This window comes from Alligator mississippiensis, chromosome 6, assembly GCF_030867095.1.
Source record: "Alligator mississippiensis isolate rAllMis1 chromosome 6, rAllMis1, whole genome shotgun sequence".
Taxonomy (NCBI): Eukaryota; Metazoa; Chordata; order Crocodylia; family Alligatoridae; genus Alligator; species Alligator mississippiensis.
The window spans coordinates 5,450,766-5,467,329 of NC_081829.1; the positions used below are offsets into that span (position 1 = coordinate 5,450,766).

Sequence of the window (16,564 nt, forward strand, 5' to 3'; positions counted from 1 at the left end):
TTGTTGCTTAAGCAGCAGCAAAAAAACTGGGGGAAAAGATCTAGTTGAGTAATATTTTTTTTTACACTGTCCAAAGTTACTATTTGTAACTTGAGAAAAATTGGGTGATACTGAAACACAAACTGCCAGTTTTAGCAATTACCATTAACAACTCTTTTTTAGATACAGAATATTTTAAAAGTACCGATCCCATAATTAGTAATCCGGTATTGATTGCGATGGAGAGAGACTGTAAACAGTAAGTTTACCCTTAATAGCAATTTTTTCTTTCCAGAACCCATTCCTGCAAGAGCTTATGTTAGGACTACCTTCATTGGCAAAAAGGGCTAATGTAAGATGGTCTTAAGCACCCAATCATTTCTATGTGTTCTCATATACAAAGGAATGGTGCCCGCTCCCTGCTGGGCTGAGCCACATGGGGCTGTGGAGCCGCTGGGAGCGTAGCCCCCATTCTTCCCTGTCCCCACCACCTGGCTGGCTGCTTCGAAACTTGAAACATTTCAACCAACCTTGTTTTTTGTTTCAAGACTGTTTTGAAGCCCTTTGTTTTGTTTCGATGCAACTTCTTTGAGTCTGAAATGAGTTGAAACAGCGTCAAAACGAAACAGCAAGTGAAATTTTGCACAGCCCCAGTGAGCTGACATACTCATTTAGTCTCCTAATTGGTGTCTCCTGAACAGGTACTAACTTGGAATATTCCACAGAGTAACTTCAGGCAGTACACAAGCAGTCTATGCAAAGAGAAAATAAAAACATGCCACATTTTTTATTGTTAGATATTTGAGTTTTCTGTTCTTTAACTATAAAAGAACTGGACTACATACAACAATATAAACATATAATACATATACAATTTAACATACAATAAAGACAAATTCAGTAATGCACCACTGTAGAAAAAAAGTTACAAAAAAGCACTTAAAGATTTGTTTCCCACCCCTTAAAAAGGGTAAATTGCTGCTATATGTTGGTGGTATACACAAATTCTCAACTTTGGTTTAATTAACTTCTAAATCAGCCACCCTGATACACACACGCGCACACACACACGTACGCACACACACACACACACAATAGTATCAGAGGGACACATACACTTGGAAACCTATCAGCTAATGATAAAATGTCAGTGCTGCTTTCCCATTAGTGACCACTGGAACATTTCCAGTATTAAGATCTCCAAAGGTCTGCCTGGCTAGCACTTCTTCTCCTATTGCACAATGAAAGGTTTAAATACTGTGCAGTAATCTTTTGTCAGACATTGAAAAGATCCTAGCGTTAGAGTTGCACAGTGAGACTAGTGTTCCACATAAAACTATTGTCCCTAAATGCTTATGCAACCAGGGGATAATCGATTAGATGTCAGTTCCTTCTCTCTCAAGAGAAAGGGCTGCCTTAGTATTTCATTTTTTTAAAACTGTATCTTACCTTGCTATTACATAATAATAACAATACCAAGACATTTTTAAAGAGTCACGTTTCTCTCCTGTTTTTAACTGTTTATTCAACCGAAAGTACTATTTGAAACAGTGAAAATATAACAGAAGTTGGAGACTTACAGAAAAAGTAAGGATAACTGAGGAACTTCCTTCACATTTGTTTGCTTATCTTTTGTATCTAAGCATGCTTCATATTTATTACTGTCATACATCAGGTTTAGTTAACCAACTCATCTGTTTCAAGAAGTTGATTTAACCCTAATATTCAAAAAATACTTGTTGTCATGCTGGCCTTCAAAAGTGGAAAGGCAGAAAACAGCCTTTACTGGATCAGCAAGTACACTAAAGTGTATAATTCTGATTTCATATTGGGCACCATAAAAATAAACCGTATATTGACTTTGAGACCCATGCCTTGAAGACCTTAAAGGTACTTGCTGAATCAAATATAGGTGCTTTCAGGTCAAAAAGCTTCTGATATTAGGTGCTGGCTTAACTTTTGGTTGGTTTAACAGTCTCTCAGTTTAATACAGAAGCTAATGAGTCCTCAAAATGGAAATATTCTAAATGATTTGTTGATCCAGTAAAAGAAGCAACATTATCTACCTGCTCCAACAATAAAACTTAAAAAAATATATAAAAATAGAGCATTTCTAAAGCAAACATTCTAAAATTACTATTTGAACAGTATATGGTATATTTCGTCTCCCTCATTATTAGTTATTCGGGCTCAAACAATAATAAAATAATTTGAATATCATTGGCACAATCAAGGACACCAACATTAACTTAGCATTCACATAATAAACTTAAATTTCAGAGGTACATAAGTAACTGAAATTTCAATACAAACTAAATCTTACTGTTCAAAACTACCTGAAGGACTATTTCTGATCTGGCCCCTAGTGTTCCAAAAAAATACAAAACATACAAAAAAAATACAATCATGCTTAACTTCATGCATGATTAGTTCCATGTTGCATACAGCCACTCAATTAAGCATGTATTTAAGTCTTTGTAGGACTATTAGCTACAGGTATGTAAGAAACCTAAACTCACATATTTTGGTAATTCTAATTTTAAATAGAAACTGTTCTGCAAATGGTTTTGCAGATCTATAGTTTTGAATGTGGAATACTGCTTCTCTATTTTGGAATGGTGTTTAAATAACTATGTACTGTAACTGTCATACTTAATTTGTGACCGTGCTTACACCGATTTAAAATAGAAGTTTAATTTTAAAGAGAAGTACTTGCTTTAGTCATTGTCAGGAGCTTTCCTAACTAAAGAATGTTCAAGTTTGCCTTGGCAATAGTAACAACACCACCATAGTGGTGGCCTGAATCCTACTACAATCTGTACATGGGAGAGCCAGTGACAATATCATGACTACATTTCCCTAACTACCAATTTTCCTTTAAGAACAGCTGAAGTCTTTAAAAGATTTTTAACAATTCCACACGCACGGAAAGTCTAAACTTGAAAGTTCCAGAACCGGAACCTGAATCTTCATTGAACTTGTATTGTTCATACTGCATTATATTGTATTTTCCACTTTCTAGAAAGGTGAAGAAGGAAAACAACCCACAAAATAAAATTATGCATGCCATAGTGCAGAAGTATATTATCAACTTTTAGGTTTAACCCCAAATTTTAGCCCTGTGAAAACAGACAAACTTTTACGCAGTGTATAGCCAACAAATATGTTTCCACCTGTTAGCAAATGATAATGGTTCATTTAAATATGTGCGCAATTCCTATGTGATGTTTGAAACTCCAATGCTGTAGCATTAAGACCCATAATATAACACATTCAGTCTTGACATGGAAGAAATGCAAAAAGAAAACTAGTGAAAAGTAAAGTGTATTTCTTAAATGTTCACTTAATATAAACAAATTTAAAATAATACTTGTTTTGGATTTTCTTAAATGTACTGTTGTTATTTTTGTAACGTACAATTTTGTCACCACTGGGGGAGATAAAGGGAAAAAATCTCTCTCTCTCGCTCCGAGTTTATGATATGCATATGACACCACTTTCCGTGTAGCCAGTTTCACTGCTTTTTTGGCAGCATGCTGCCCACCCCTCACACTGCCATAGGGGAGGGGAAAAGACAAAAAAAAAGAAAAAAGAATGATAGCAAAACCATAAAAATAGGTAAGGACATTCAGTTAGGAGTGATACCCGATTATACTTTTGCTACTGATTAGACTTTTATTTGCTTCCCACTAAAATTTGGATTTTTGTTTATACATTGTCCATTGTCAGCAACAAATGGATTGAATTTCCAGAAATTAAAAATGGAGTAAAAGCCTTAACTTCAAATTTCAACAATTTATGCAGTCAATTTGTGTATGTTTTGTAAAATACAAGAATCACTACCTCAAAAAGGTTTATTTCTAGAAAGGGCCAATAACTTTTAGATTGCTTCAGTATCCAATAATGTAGTGAGTTCACCTATGTAAACAAGGTTCATCTTACAGGAGTTTCGGTTAATTAAAAGGTAGACTAGGTTCAGACTCCAGCTATCAAATTGCTTTCAAATATCGAACAAACAAAGTTATTCAATTTTGGAAGATTACTATTTTTAAGGTTAAAATCAGGTCTTGCACCAGGAAGTGAAATGCACTATTGATATCATTGCAGCATGCATTTCTTCAGTGAAAAACAGTGCAATTATATGCAAAAATAAATTAAGATATCCATTCCTGAACAAAGATCAGGAATGGATCAGGAATTACAGGAATACATCAGGAATTATGAAAAAGTTTAAGATATGTAGTTTCCATGACCTTTTAAAAAGAGAAAAAAGATCACATTAGAAACTAGACACCTAAAAACAGTCGTTTGAGTCTTCATTAAGCACCATATGAATATTTTTTTTAGAACAGATAGATCATTTCCTCAAAGCTTGCAAAGGCTGAGTTCTCAAAGGAAGATTTCAGGGAAACATCATGATACCGGGTGGGAAGCACAGAAAACAGATTTACATGAACATCTATCACAAGAAAGTGAATTAAGTACATCTTTTTCTACTAAATACAAAGGCTGAAGCAAGGACCCACTGAAAAACAAAGCAGCACAATATGACAGAACAGGAAATAGCAATTTTGGTGGTTACTTTCAAATGGAATGTGAATTGAATGTCTTTCCCACCCACCCTCTTTCCCCCCACATTACACAAAAGCTAATACAGGTCCATTCTCTATGCACGAGACACACAAGAAAAATCTCTAGACCAAAGAAAACAGGCTGAAATAGAATTGTTGAAGGTCACCTCTTAAATTTGGATATACAGACCTTCACAAGAGCAATGAATTTCCTCCTTTGGAGGTCTTCACAATTTCAGAGTTCACTAGCACATGTCTCGCCACAGCCATGCAGCTTTCTTTAATTAGTTTAATCACCAGAAAGCTCAATCATAGCTCACCAGCCAGTACCATATTCAACTGATATTCCAAGTTTAATGGCCTCTAAAATATTTACAAGGAGGTGGCATCTCTCTGTCAGATTGACCATAAAGATCAGATTGCCTATTCATTAACAGTTAGAGTCACTATTTACATTCCTATCCCACATTCATTATACAATATAGCCCTCAACAGTCCTACGTATGAGGATTTCTTTTCAAACATCTGCACACATAAACGTCCTTCCCTTATCTGACAATCAAATCTCAGAAAATACCACTATGAAGCTAGGTTGACTAAGCAGAAATAAAGAAGTAATTAAAGAGATAAGCCCTATAGGACTATAGGCAGAATTTTCCAAAGTGACTTAAGTGATTTAAAAACCCACCTGGAGGGTGAGATTCTCAAAAGTGCTTGGCACCTAAAAATAGAGTAGGATTTTTAAGACAGCTTAGATCCCATAAAGGCACCTAATAGAAACCGTTTAGGATGCTTTTGAAAAATCTCACTGCTTTATTTAAGTGTCTGCTGGGTGCCAAGTTCTTTTGAAAAATCTAGCCTAGTACTAATTGTCTTGTTGGTACAACTGTGATACATCTGTTCAGATATCTCTAACATCAATTTACAAATTATTTGAAATAATTATTTAGGAGGATTTGTAACAAAATCTGTTTACAAACAACATTCCTTTAGTATTTTGCACCACTCAATTTAAATCAGACAACATAAACCCAGACAGAGATGCACACATAGTCAGAGAAGGTAGCATTTAAAGAAATGTTGATTCTAGGGAGATTTATTAAATAGGTCTATTTATCTTTCACTTGTTTTTTTTTAATTTCTCACTACTTCACTAAATAATTAAAGTGACCTGTTTAAACAAAAGCTTTTTTTTTTTTCTTTTCTCATCCTACTTGATTTTGCAATGCAGTCATAATGCTACATTTGTGATACCATAATCACTTCAAAATAAAAAGTGTGACATAACAGAATTATTGCTTCACTATAGGATGGAGCAGATAGAGAAGCTGAATTGCAGGGTACAATGTTCTTATTCAATCTTTGAAATAAAAGCACAAAGTAGACAGAAAATAACTAGATTAAATTAAATTAGCTGCTTTTTTATATAGAAATGTTCTATTCCATTTTCCCAATGCAATAGCTTCCCTTAAAATATAAAAGTAACATTTTCTTTAAGTGAGACAATCTTCTTTTAACACCGACATCTGGCTTCAATCTTCTGTTCTAACATTTGATCCAGAATGAAACTCCTGTACAATATACCTTTTCACTAAACACTTATGAACAAGATAGTAAGAAAGGGCCATCTATGTAGAACATGCACTTTCACTTCATAGAATCCTCCAACATTGTCTTCTCATTAGTAGCAAGTTTAGAAGTAGCTTATCCATGAGCTCCCCCCACTCCAAGTTTCCCAGCTTAATTTCTATAATTTATAGCAATTCACTACTGGAGAGGTAAACTGATTATAGTGACCTCATCACCTTCACAAATCGATTTGCACCTAACCTACAGGGAGAATGCAGGGTCCAAGCTGGAATTTTAGAGAGCACTTGGATGAATTCAATAGACAATGTAAACCATCATGGCAATCACCAAAGACTAAGGAGGGAAAAAAAAACTCTCTCACATACACACACACACAAGGAAAAGAAAAGGATTTGCATATGGGGAGGCTATAGCAAATTTCACATAGATATTTGCTTGACTGCTTTAAGTGTAGTTTACAGGAATATTTAGTGTGTAGTTCAGATTTTTCTTTGGAATTGCCTTAGTTATATTAGCATCAGATCTAATTATTTAAACTACTATAAATGGAATTCTCAAAGTTACCACGTTTCTAGTCTACTAAGGTCATAACTTCTACTTTAAAAGGATGAAAACAGGAAGATAGTGCACTTAATCTTGCTTGAGACTAGTGCTTGTTAGCTGACATGATATTTTCCATGATCGTGAGTCACTCTTGATAGTTTTTAATCCAAATCTAATAGCATTCAAGACAGACTTGAAGATCCACAGCTCAAGTTCTGTTGCTCTCCAGCAAGGAGATGGAGCAAAAGAAAAGCTGCCCAGAAAATTGGCTTGCTCTCTGAAACGCATGTAAATAAGCATATGTGAAGATTCTTTCCTGAATATACTTCCATCTGTAGCACAGGTCTTGTTATCTTGGTTGTTTACCCTGCTTTCCAGCTCACATGCTATTCTAAACTTAAGGTTAAATAAACTAGTAGGATCTACACATAGGGCTGTCATAACTGAGCTGGGAAAATGGCAAAGTAGTTTAGAGAAGTCCAAAGTTAATGATGAAATGTATTTTTTTTCCTAGATGATACCTCCCCTTTGAGATCAGCAGTGGGGGCCGTGGCAGCATTATGGGAGGAAACTTAGTATCAAACAAACATGGAGATATTTCATCTATTAAAAAAACATTCTTTTCCCCATAGCCAGGCTGTAGAAGCACAAGTGGAGATTGCGAGGAACCCAGCCTCTGTTTAGCCAGGACAGGAAACTTCCCTCAGAATGCTAGTGCACAGCACTGGAACCTTAAAAAAAAATCCAAAATTCAATTCTTCTCTCGTGTTTTATCAAAAATGGAATCTACTAATAAAACACTTGAAAGAACTGCATAAATCTGCAGTTTTCTGCTGCAACATGACAAATCTTGGGGATGATACTTTAAATCCTTCCACCTTCCTTTTGTTGCTACATAAGTGCTTCCCGGTCTGATAAACTCCTGTGGATTTCTTGTTTATCATCACCATCACCATCGTCATCATCAGCTGGATCATTTTCCTCACCAGATTCCACATATATGGGCCAGTCATTGTCCGTATCACCCTTTTCTTGACTTTCTGATGATGGTTCCATCAAACTGAGGTTAATAGGCATGGAATCCTCATGTGTAGTGGTTACACAAGTGCAGCTGTCACATAAGCCAAAACGTCGTAATCCCTGCGACAGGCTACTTGTAAACGTTCTTCTGCAACCTTTGCAGATAATTGGCTTGTTTGATCGATGCACCTGAAGTAAGAAATAAAATGTCATGGTCAGTTGGGTGACCCATGTTCTTGCCCTGACCCTCCTGGAATACCATCTTCCTCATCTTTCCAAAACAGAACAGTGTCTAAAGCCAAACTTAAAAGATAGAAGATTCCCTTGAAATAACAAAGGGTGTGGACTAAAATAGTACTGTTGTATCAAATATCAGTCTCGTAGCTTTAATCACTGTCAGAGGTAGTCTGTTCTGTTGGCTGAAGACTATACTTCAAAACAATCATCACTCAAAACTTGATGTGTGTGTACATACACACACCCACATACCCACTTACGCAGGTCAGCAGAGTGAATGAGAAACACTGAAGATATCAGCTTATTTATCTTTCTTCCTCTGACAGCTAGCTGCTTACAATAAACTTACACTTAGAGCATGACTCCGAAGGTGCTCCTGCCGGGTGAAGCGCTTGCCACACGTCTCACAGGGATAGGGTCTCTCGCCAGTGTGGGAGCGGATGTGCCGTTTTAGTATTCCCTTCTGCTTAGCCGTGTAGGGACAGAATGGGCATTTGTGGAGCTTGATTGGCACAACTAACACATCACCTTTTAAAAAGAAAACACATTATTTTAGACAATATGGCACAGTTACCTAAGCTGGCCTCCTACTCTCCTTGCCTGCAAGCTGGGGCCAGAATACTTGCATCTTTTCCACTGTTTCTGCCTCACTTGGAATTTTTGTTCTGTTTCTAATGTAATGCTCTTTTGAAAGAGTTTATGGAGCTAGAGGTGCTCAGTCTCCTTGAAAAAAATGAGACCATATGTAGACATACAGTCCAGCCTTTTAGCTTATTTGGCTGGAGATGGAAGGACATAAATTTTGCAAAACCTAATTTAAATTGCCAAAATTTGTTTTGGAAGCAATGCTCTCTAAACTACTTTTCATATTCCATCCTTTGAAAATCTCCTGTTACTGTCCATATTTCCTTTTTAAAAAGATGCACTGGAAGCTAGTCTTAAAAGGCACAAATAGCAGCAGAGAATTTTTACCATCTGCACCTACAACATGTCACAACCTAAAAAAGAGGGACCATTCCAAGAGGGTAATTATGCCTGTGCCCCACTGAAGTCCAAGTCTTTCTACAGAACTAACAAAAAAGATTCAGAATAGGCAAACACAAATAATAAAACACAAATAAAATGTCTAAGGTGAGAGGATGTCAGTATTGCTCACTGAACGTGAAGATTACATAAGAAGTTGAAATGGGCAGCACTGAACTTAGTTACAGTAACCGACATACTACTGAAAATTAGTATCTTGTATGAAATAACCACAATGAGAAGTACATTAAAAGATTAGAAGGGTTTTTTTTTTGTTGTTGTTTTAGGCACTGATTCAGGAAAACTTTCGCACATACTTAAATGGGACTCTTGATGAGCTTAGTCAATGGGGATTTACTGCATTGTGTGTCACACGCTTTTGAACTTGGCTCTAAAAATTACATATTTTTACAATGAATATGAAAAGCAGTACGATCTTGACAATTCACATGTAGACATATCGTGTTTTCAGAAGCATGAGAGGGAGAGAAATTTCTTTAGTTTATTTGCTAGTACCGAGATCAAGGTTTGTGTAAGAGTATGCTTGAAAATGCTGATAACAAAAGCACCTAAACCAGTGAAAAGAAGAGTTTTCTGTCCTACTTCAAAATGTTAAAACGATCAATTTTCTCAAGAGTAAGAATCCTAAAAACGGCAATTTCTTCTCCTCCCTGGTTTAAGTGATACATTTCTAGTCTCAGATTTCCAGTGCATATTGTTAATTACTGAAGACATTTAGGTTTTATATGGATTTAACTTTTAATGCAAAATTAATAAAATCTTAAAAAAAAAAAATTACCTGAAAAACATGAATGGGACACCAATGTTACTGTGTTAGGTATATTTATCCACTTTACTACATCATTCTGGGAGCAAAAGATAAAATTTGTTGACAGTATCATATTATACTTTTTTCCCTTAGTTATTCTAAACAACTGATTTATAGTTAATGACTTCTGCCAGATGAATGTTGGTTCAATGAGCAAAGGGACATGGACCTGGTGTTCTTGAGCTAGAGGTGGCATGAAGGTAGGGTTACCTTTTAAATATATGTTAAAAGTTAAATTGTTATGGTTTATCCCATTACTCATTAATTGGTATATTAAATCACCATGAGAACCGACATATGTATCAGCCAAGAAACAGGACCCTAAGAGGACAGTTTTTAAGAAGTAAAGCTAATATCTGGGAAAAGAAATAGCGATCCAATTTTACTACAAGCAGATGGAAGCCCCAAATCCTTAATGTCCATTTCAGGAAATGTGTATATTATATTTACATGAGCTTTTTCTTCTTCTTCTTCAGGTCCCTGAAGTTGCTGCTACATAGCCTTCCTGCTGATGCTGAAACATCCCAGCATGCATTGGGCTAGTGAAAGCACAAGCAGCAGCCCTGATGATCAGCACTGGAGAAGGGCGTCTGCCTCTGGAGGAAAAGGTAAATCCAGTTTTATTCAATACTGAGCAAACTTTTAAGGTTTCCAATACTCTTACCTGATAGGATATATAATAGAGAAAGTTAGCAGCAAAAATTCAAGTAGTACTTAGTATTGAATAAAATTAACGGATTTCTGACATCTGAAGTTTGAAACAAGCATCAGCAAACAAACATCAGCCGCCCGGCAACTGACCAGCTGGTAGAAACTCCATTAGAAGCATCAGTAAATACCACCTTTTTCACATACAACACAGCTTGGAATGTAATACACGCTTTGGCTTTGAAAGGCAGAATGCTAAAAAATATATATATTCCCTTTGTAGTAACAGAGTAGCAGTGGCCAGGGAGCCAACCTGCTCATCGTGTCCCTGCAGATCACTGCAAATTTTACTTTGTCTCACCCAGCACGTGACAGAGCCTGCTTTTACTCTATTTCTTGCATATAAAGCACACTCCAATTTCCAGCAGCTATTTTGTGGGGAAAAGATGCATGTTGTATGTGAGATGATATGGTATTTTGTCTCTCCATTTCTATAACACACCTGTCTTGAAGTTTGCTCAAACCATCCTTCTGAATTTATAAGAAGTCTTCACACACTAACAAATTTATGATGTAAAGTTTCTCTTTTTTATGTTTATCCTCCTGCAATATTTTCCCAAATAATATTATTTGATGGTGAAATAGTCTGGAATTCAATACGAGTTAGGTTTTAAATCAGAAAAACCTACCTTTAAACTACCGCACTGAAAAACAAGTGCAGCGTTCTTTTGAAGTCCAGAACTATAGTTTGTTTCGCTATGGCATAAAATTCAGCAATACCTTCCTGTGAAGTACACTAAACAGCAACAGAAAATCAACTGTTCAATAAACAGCAAAAGCCTTTTATGCACAATCAAGCACTTCCTCCACCTTCACACCACTATTCCACAGCCACAGGGATTCTCATCTCACCTGTATCCTCACCGTACCAGTCGCTGTGAATGTCCATCATGGAACTCATGGCCACCCCTGCATCCTCTGGCCTACCCTCAAAGCCCCGAACAAAGTGATGGACTACATCGTCTTTTCTCTGAGCGGTGCTATTGCGCAGCAGAGCCTCCAGGAACTGCTTCATATGATAGTTATTGCAGGCCAGGTCCACGGCCTGACCGCTGTGCAGCCCTTCTTCCATCTGCTCGAGAGACAGTGGAGTTGGATACTGCTGTAGTCGTTCACCCACTTCCACTTCCACTTCATCCGAGTCAAACTCTACTTTGGGTTCCACCCCTTTGGGCAGCGAAGAATTAAGGTCGTCAGGGGAGTCGCTGCTCACGGGGTCTCTCACCACAAGTTCCAAGGGGTGGCAGCTGCTGCATTCACCGCAGGGAGGATCTCTCTGACAATCTGAAAGCCTTTCCTTTTCTTGCAGAGAAGAGACAGAGGCCGAGCACTGGTTCTTTGTACCATAAGAGGTGCCTTCTCTGGCAGAACTGGAGCTTCCACTATCAGCCTGATAGAAAGCAGCCTCTCTCTCTATTTTCCTGCAGATATCTAGAGATGACCTGATGTACGTTTTGCAGAAGTTAACCACATCAGTCATCTGCAGGTAGCTAGCTGCAGACATGACCTCGATAACATTTTCCCCACAGAGGTCCAGCTTCCCTGAATAAAGGAAGTCTAAAATGATGGAGAAGGCCTCTGAAGTAACAATGTCCAAAGAAGCAGTGCTGTGTCGTCCGCTGTCTTGAATGTAGTGAATCAGTAAGGCTCGGAAGTAGCCGCTGTTGGCAAACAAAATGTTCTTGTGTGCTTTAAAGATCCTGCCTTCCACAATAATGCTGCAGTCGCAGAAAAAGTCCCTCTTCCGTTGCTCATTGAGCTCCCCCAGGAGCTTGGTGTAGTAGGACTGCATCTCCATTGCTCCTGCTGCTGCTGGTCACTGTCCAGAGGAAACACAGAGAGAAAACATCAGAAGAGAAATTCCTCCCCCTCTGCACGCTCAGACAAAACTTGCGGGCGGCACTCCCAGCCGGCGCATCCTTCCTTCCAGGCTCCCTCCCCAGACCAAGAGCCCGATCAACGGCCACGCTCGGGTCCTCGAAAACCGAACTCACTTTCGAACCCTTCGAGTCGCCCTACAGCACCAGCACCGGGGCGACTCGCAGGGCTTGAAAATGATTTCGGGAGGATGGTCAAAGCGACACGGCACTGACCACATCCAGAGAGGCGACCGTTTCTCGTGTCTCACCACCTCGAACAATGTGGCAACCCGCAGCACAGGCGAGCAGGGCTCGCGGTGTGCCCCGGCTGCTTCGGAGGGTCACAACGACCCCTCGGCCGGCACCGTCTCCGCACCGGGGAACATCCCCGCTGGTCCCGAGGAAGTTTTGCAGGGGGGGGAGAGCAAAGGTCACCCCTACGCCGAGGGGGCGCGGACACGGCACCCTCCCCGGCGGGGCCCGGGCCGGCCAGCATCCCCCCCGCACCCCGGGCAGCAGGTGCCAGCATCCCCGCCCGCCTGGACCCCGCTGCGGGGCGGGGGAGGCACCGGCTCCCTCCGCCTCGTCCCCCCGGCCCCTCCGCGGGCCCGGCCCGGGGGGCGCCTCCATCCTGCCCTCACCTCCTCGCGCAGCGCCACCAAACCTGGCGCAGGCGCGGGCCTGGGCCCTGCCCCCGCGCTCGCCCGAGCGGCCGCCGGCTCCCAGCGAGCTAGTGTGAGCCGCGAGCATGCGCCCCGCAGCGCCCCGCCCGCCGCCTCCAGGTGCCCGCGCGGGACGAGTCGCGCGTGGTCGTGGTCGGGGTCGGGGTCGGGGCAGGCCGCGCGCTGCCCGGCCTTGTTGGGCTGGGGACCGGCGAGTGCCCACGGCCCGGCGCGCTGCAGAGCCGCAGCGAGCGGGACGCCACCCCTTTTTGATAGCGGGCATGACAAGGGGTTGTTGGCTGCCGACGCAGCGCGGGCAGCCACGCCGTTTCGACACTCGCTATAACAAAGGGGTGGCTGCCGGTCGCTTCCAGGCTGCGGTTTGTCGGTCCACGGTCACTTCGGTCCGGCAGCCCACCCTTCCCAGGCCGCGGGGGCCCTGGCGCGGTTCACTGGCAGATCCCCGAGCGCTGACCAGGGGGGAGGCCCCCGGGACTGTCCCTCGTCCATTCAGGTTTCACCGGGCAGTGTCCACTGGCTCCTTGGCCTCGTTCGAGGGCCAGCGGGCGTTGTCCGGCATGCTCTTCTCTGTGCACTTGTTTCGAACCTACGACCTTCACTCCTGTCCCTATTTTGTCTTTGAGTTGTCCCAAGCGATCACCGGTGTGCCCTTAGCAGCCCCGTCTCATCAAGAGGGCTTCTAGCTCTACTAGGCGGGCTTCAGCCCACGGTCCAGCACGGCGCAGCAAAAGGCCTCTCTTTGACAGCGCCGAACACCTGACCAGGAAGGAGGCTCTGACGAGAAGGAGCCCCAGGGATTGCAGGGCTGTTTTCCAGTCCCTGGTCCATCCATGTCTCCAGGCAGAGTTTCACTGGGCAGTGCCCACTGGCTCCTTGGACTTGTTTGAAGACCAGTGGACACTGTCCTATGGACTCTGCTCAGTGTCTCCCCTTGACCGTCCCATTGTAGCTGCACATCAGTTCTGCAGTTACTTTTACAGTTGAGCGCAGGCACCTCCCAGGCTGCTATATAGCTCCGTGAATGGTTTCAAGAGAAGACAAGCTTGCATCTGCATCTAGCCTTCCTCCCTCTCCGAAAAACTGAGTGGCATATGCCCAGTACCTTGAGCCCATGTAATAAGGACCCTGACAACTCCATCTTTCATTTAGCTAAGGTGTCATCCAGGTGGTTGAACTAGATAATCTTGAGAGGTCCCGTCCAGCCCTACTTTTCTATGATACCCTTTCAAGCCTATGAACGTTGGTTTTTAATTGGTAAGATAAGGTCCTGATTTTTCTGTTGTTATTATTTATTCATAAAATACCCACGTTTCACTATGCAAATAATGAGCATTGGTCCAAAGTCTGCCCCCAACGCTGCTTTATATGCTTTGCTTGTGCAAAGCAGCCTTCAAACCAGCTTAAAACTGACTGCCCTTGACAGGGGTGAGGCTGGGAATAAAGAGCTATGTCCAGATCACTACCATGCACTGGAATGGTCTCTGGTTGGTAGTTGCAGCTAGTACAACCTAAAGGAGCTTTTACAGCTACCCCAGATTGCTCCCTTGAGCTGGCCCAGCAACCCAAGGAACAAGAAGATGCTAAATCAGCTTGCGGATACCTCTGTGAGTCCTTCCCGCTTTAGTAACAATTAGTTCCAAGTGGCTGGTTCTGAGGAGCAGTCCCAATTAAAAAGCATCGTTAACAGGCTCCAAACAATGTCAGACACCTGTTCAAATGTTCATAGCCTTTTTTTTTTCTTCTATTAGGGAAGTTGTATCTCACTTCTGTTTCAAAGCAGTTGAAGTACCAAAATAATGGATGCAGCACAAGCACATAGAGAGACAGTTCAAGATTTCTATTTGCAATATATTTTTAGGTGATTGGCTGATGATCTACTCTCTCTATACATGTATATGTAGATCATGGCAAAGACCTAAGTGTGTTGTCTCTTTATGTGCCTTCTGTCCTGCAAAAAGTAAAACACCTTTCCAAGTGAGGCTCCAAATCAGCACTCTCAACTCTTCATTTGTTTTTGCTATATTTTTACTTCTGCTGTTTTGCCTCTGGACAGCTGTTACATGGCCCTTTTAGAAACAAATGATTTCTAATAAAAAAAGTTATCAAAATACAGCTTGCAAAGAAAAAAATACTATTCCGTGATTGTATCTCAGGATAAAATGTAGCTCAGATGACTGGCAAAAAAAAAGTCAATCAGAAGAGACCACTGAAGCCACGCAGCATAGGTCTTAGGTCTGTAGTATTAGACCTATTAACTGTCAAGCTTGCCTTTAAATGCCCATCATCCAAAAAATATCTACCAGTTGTGCTAACAAGCAGTATTGTTACAAGCACACCTGACTCAAATTAGGTTATCTGAAGTTGTTAGGAACCCACATTTCTGAGCCTGAGATGCTAATCAATTTTACTTTAATTTTAATCTGTATTTCATACAAGCAGACTTGGTACTGTAACACTAGTCAGCCTTCCTTGGTGCCAAGACAGCACTGTTCCTGCGTATTTATTGAGAATAGAGGGATCAGTTGTTTAAAAATCTCCTAAGGAAAGTTCTTCAGTGAAAAGCCTTATAATTTACCTGAATATCTGATTGTAAGAACTGGAGATGGTTGACTTAACAACAGGTTTTGGAGCCCACATTAAGTAATCTGCAAGATTTTTTGTTATATATATAACAGCTTCCCTCATACTTAAATCCTTCTCTGCTTAAAGGGATCGTTGTAACTCTAACAGAAAAATTATGGTTTCTCTACTCCCTCTTCTATAGTATTGTATCTTGCTGGTAGCTACAGTGGATATTCTAATGCTGATTGCTGTGCCTATTCGTAGATGAAGATGCTTCCTGGTGCGCTGTGTGTTAGTTATTAACAATCAGCTTCTCTCAGCATGGCAGAGTGCTGCATTAACTAGCTTACAATTATAATGGGAAAAGACATGAAAAAAATTTCTGCTGTGAAAATATAACCTTAATGGATCAGCGTGTGGCCTCCTTATAGCCTTTCCACTCTGCTTTCTAATAAGTTAATATTGAACTAAATTTCTTTGAGTATTTCCAATAATATATGGTGAAACACAATTGCTTTGGCAACTGTTACCATGTACAATTTCTGAATGTTTTTGACTTTTGTATAAAATTAATTAAGAATATATTTTAAAACTATGTAATATATAGTTTTCATTCCATCAAGGAGCTTTGAGTTAAATATTTTCAGGAGTGATTTGTGATAAAATTATAGTCTTTGCACTCCTTAGTTTCTTTTAAGAGTTCAGTATTTTATATATGTTATTTTTGGAGTAAGAATTACTAAAAGACTCTGGAGAATGAATAACAACTGGGTTTACTAAGAAAGATAAGTGTATTTGCCTAAGTAGGTGAGAGATAATTCTGCTTGTGTTTATTGGCATAAAAACTCCACCCCAACACTCCTGCAGGTTATCAGATAACAAACATAACACCACTAAAATAAACTCTCACCGATTATCCTGCTAGTTAATGACAATGCCACCAGCTGTACTCTCTTGGTA

At 40.4% G+C, this 16,564-nt stretch overlaps 1 protein-coding gene across 2 annotated transcripts; it reads right to left on the reverse strand.

The window, feature by feature from the left end:
• Nucleotides 1-747: 747 nt before the first annotated feature.
• Nucleotides 748-15,283, reverse strand: ZBTB8B (zinc finger and BTB domain containing 8B). Of its 2 annotated transcripts, XM_019498911.2 has the most exons (4): nucleotides 13,001-15,283; nucleotides 11,353-12,319; nucleotides 8,290-8,468; nucleotides 748-7,892 (listed from the first exon to the last, which is right to left on the reverse strand). In XM_019498911.2, the coding sequence occupies exons 2-4, from the start codon at nucleotides 12,296-12,298 to the stop codon at nucleotides 7,575-7,577; spliced, it is 1,443 nt and encodes a 480-aa protein (XP_019354456.1). In that variant the 5' UTR covers nucleotides 12,299-12,319; nucleotides 13,001-15,283; the 3' UTR covers nucleotides 748-7,574. The 2 variants fall into 2 exon arrangements, with proteins under 2 accessions (XP_019354456.1, XP_006274878.2); XM_006274816.4 differs by lacking the exon at nucleotides 13,001-15,283 and having other exon boundaries at nucleotides 11,353-12,851.
• Between the last annotated feature and the right edge of the window lie 1,281 nt (nucleotides 15,284-16,564).

Excerpts from the sequence above, each read along its gene's own strand:
- ZBTB8B (XM_019498911.2), bottom strand. The coding sequence starts at position 12,298 with ATGGAGATGCAGTCCTACTACACCAAGCTCCTGGGGGAGCTCAATGAG. Across the intron at positions 8,469-11,352 it reads CTGGTACGGTGAGGATACAG|GTGATGTGTTAGTTGTGCCA; the intron begins GTGAGATGAGAA and ends TCTTTTTAAAAG. Across the intron at positions 7,893-8,289 it reads TTCGGAGTCATGCTCTAAGT|GTGCATCGATCAAACAAGCC; the intron begins GTAAGTTTATTG and ends TTCTTACTTCAG.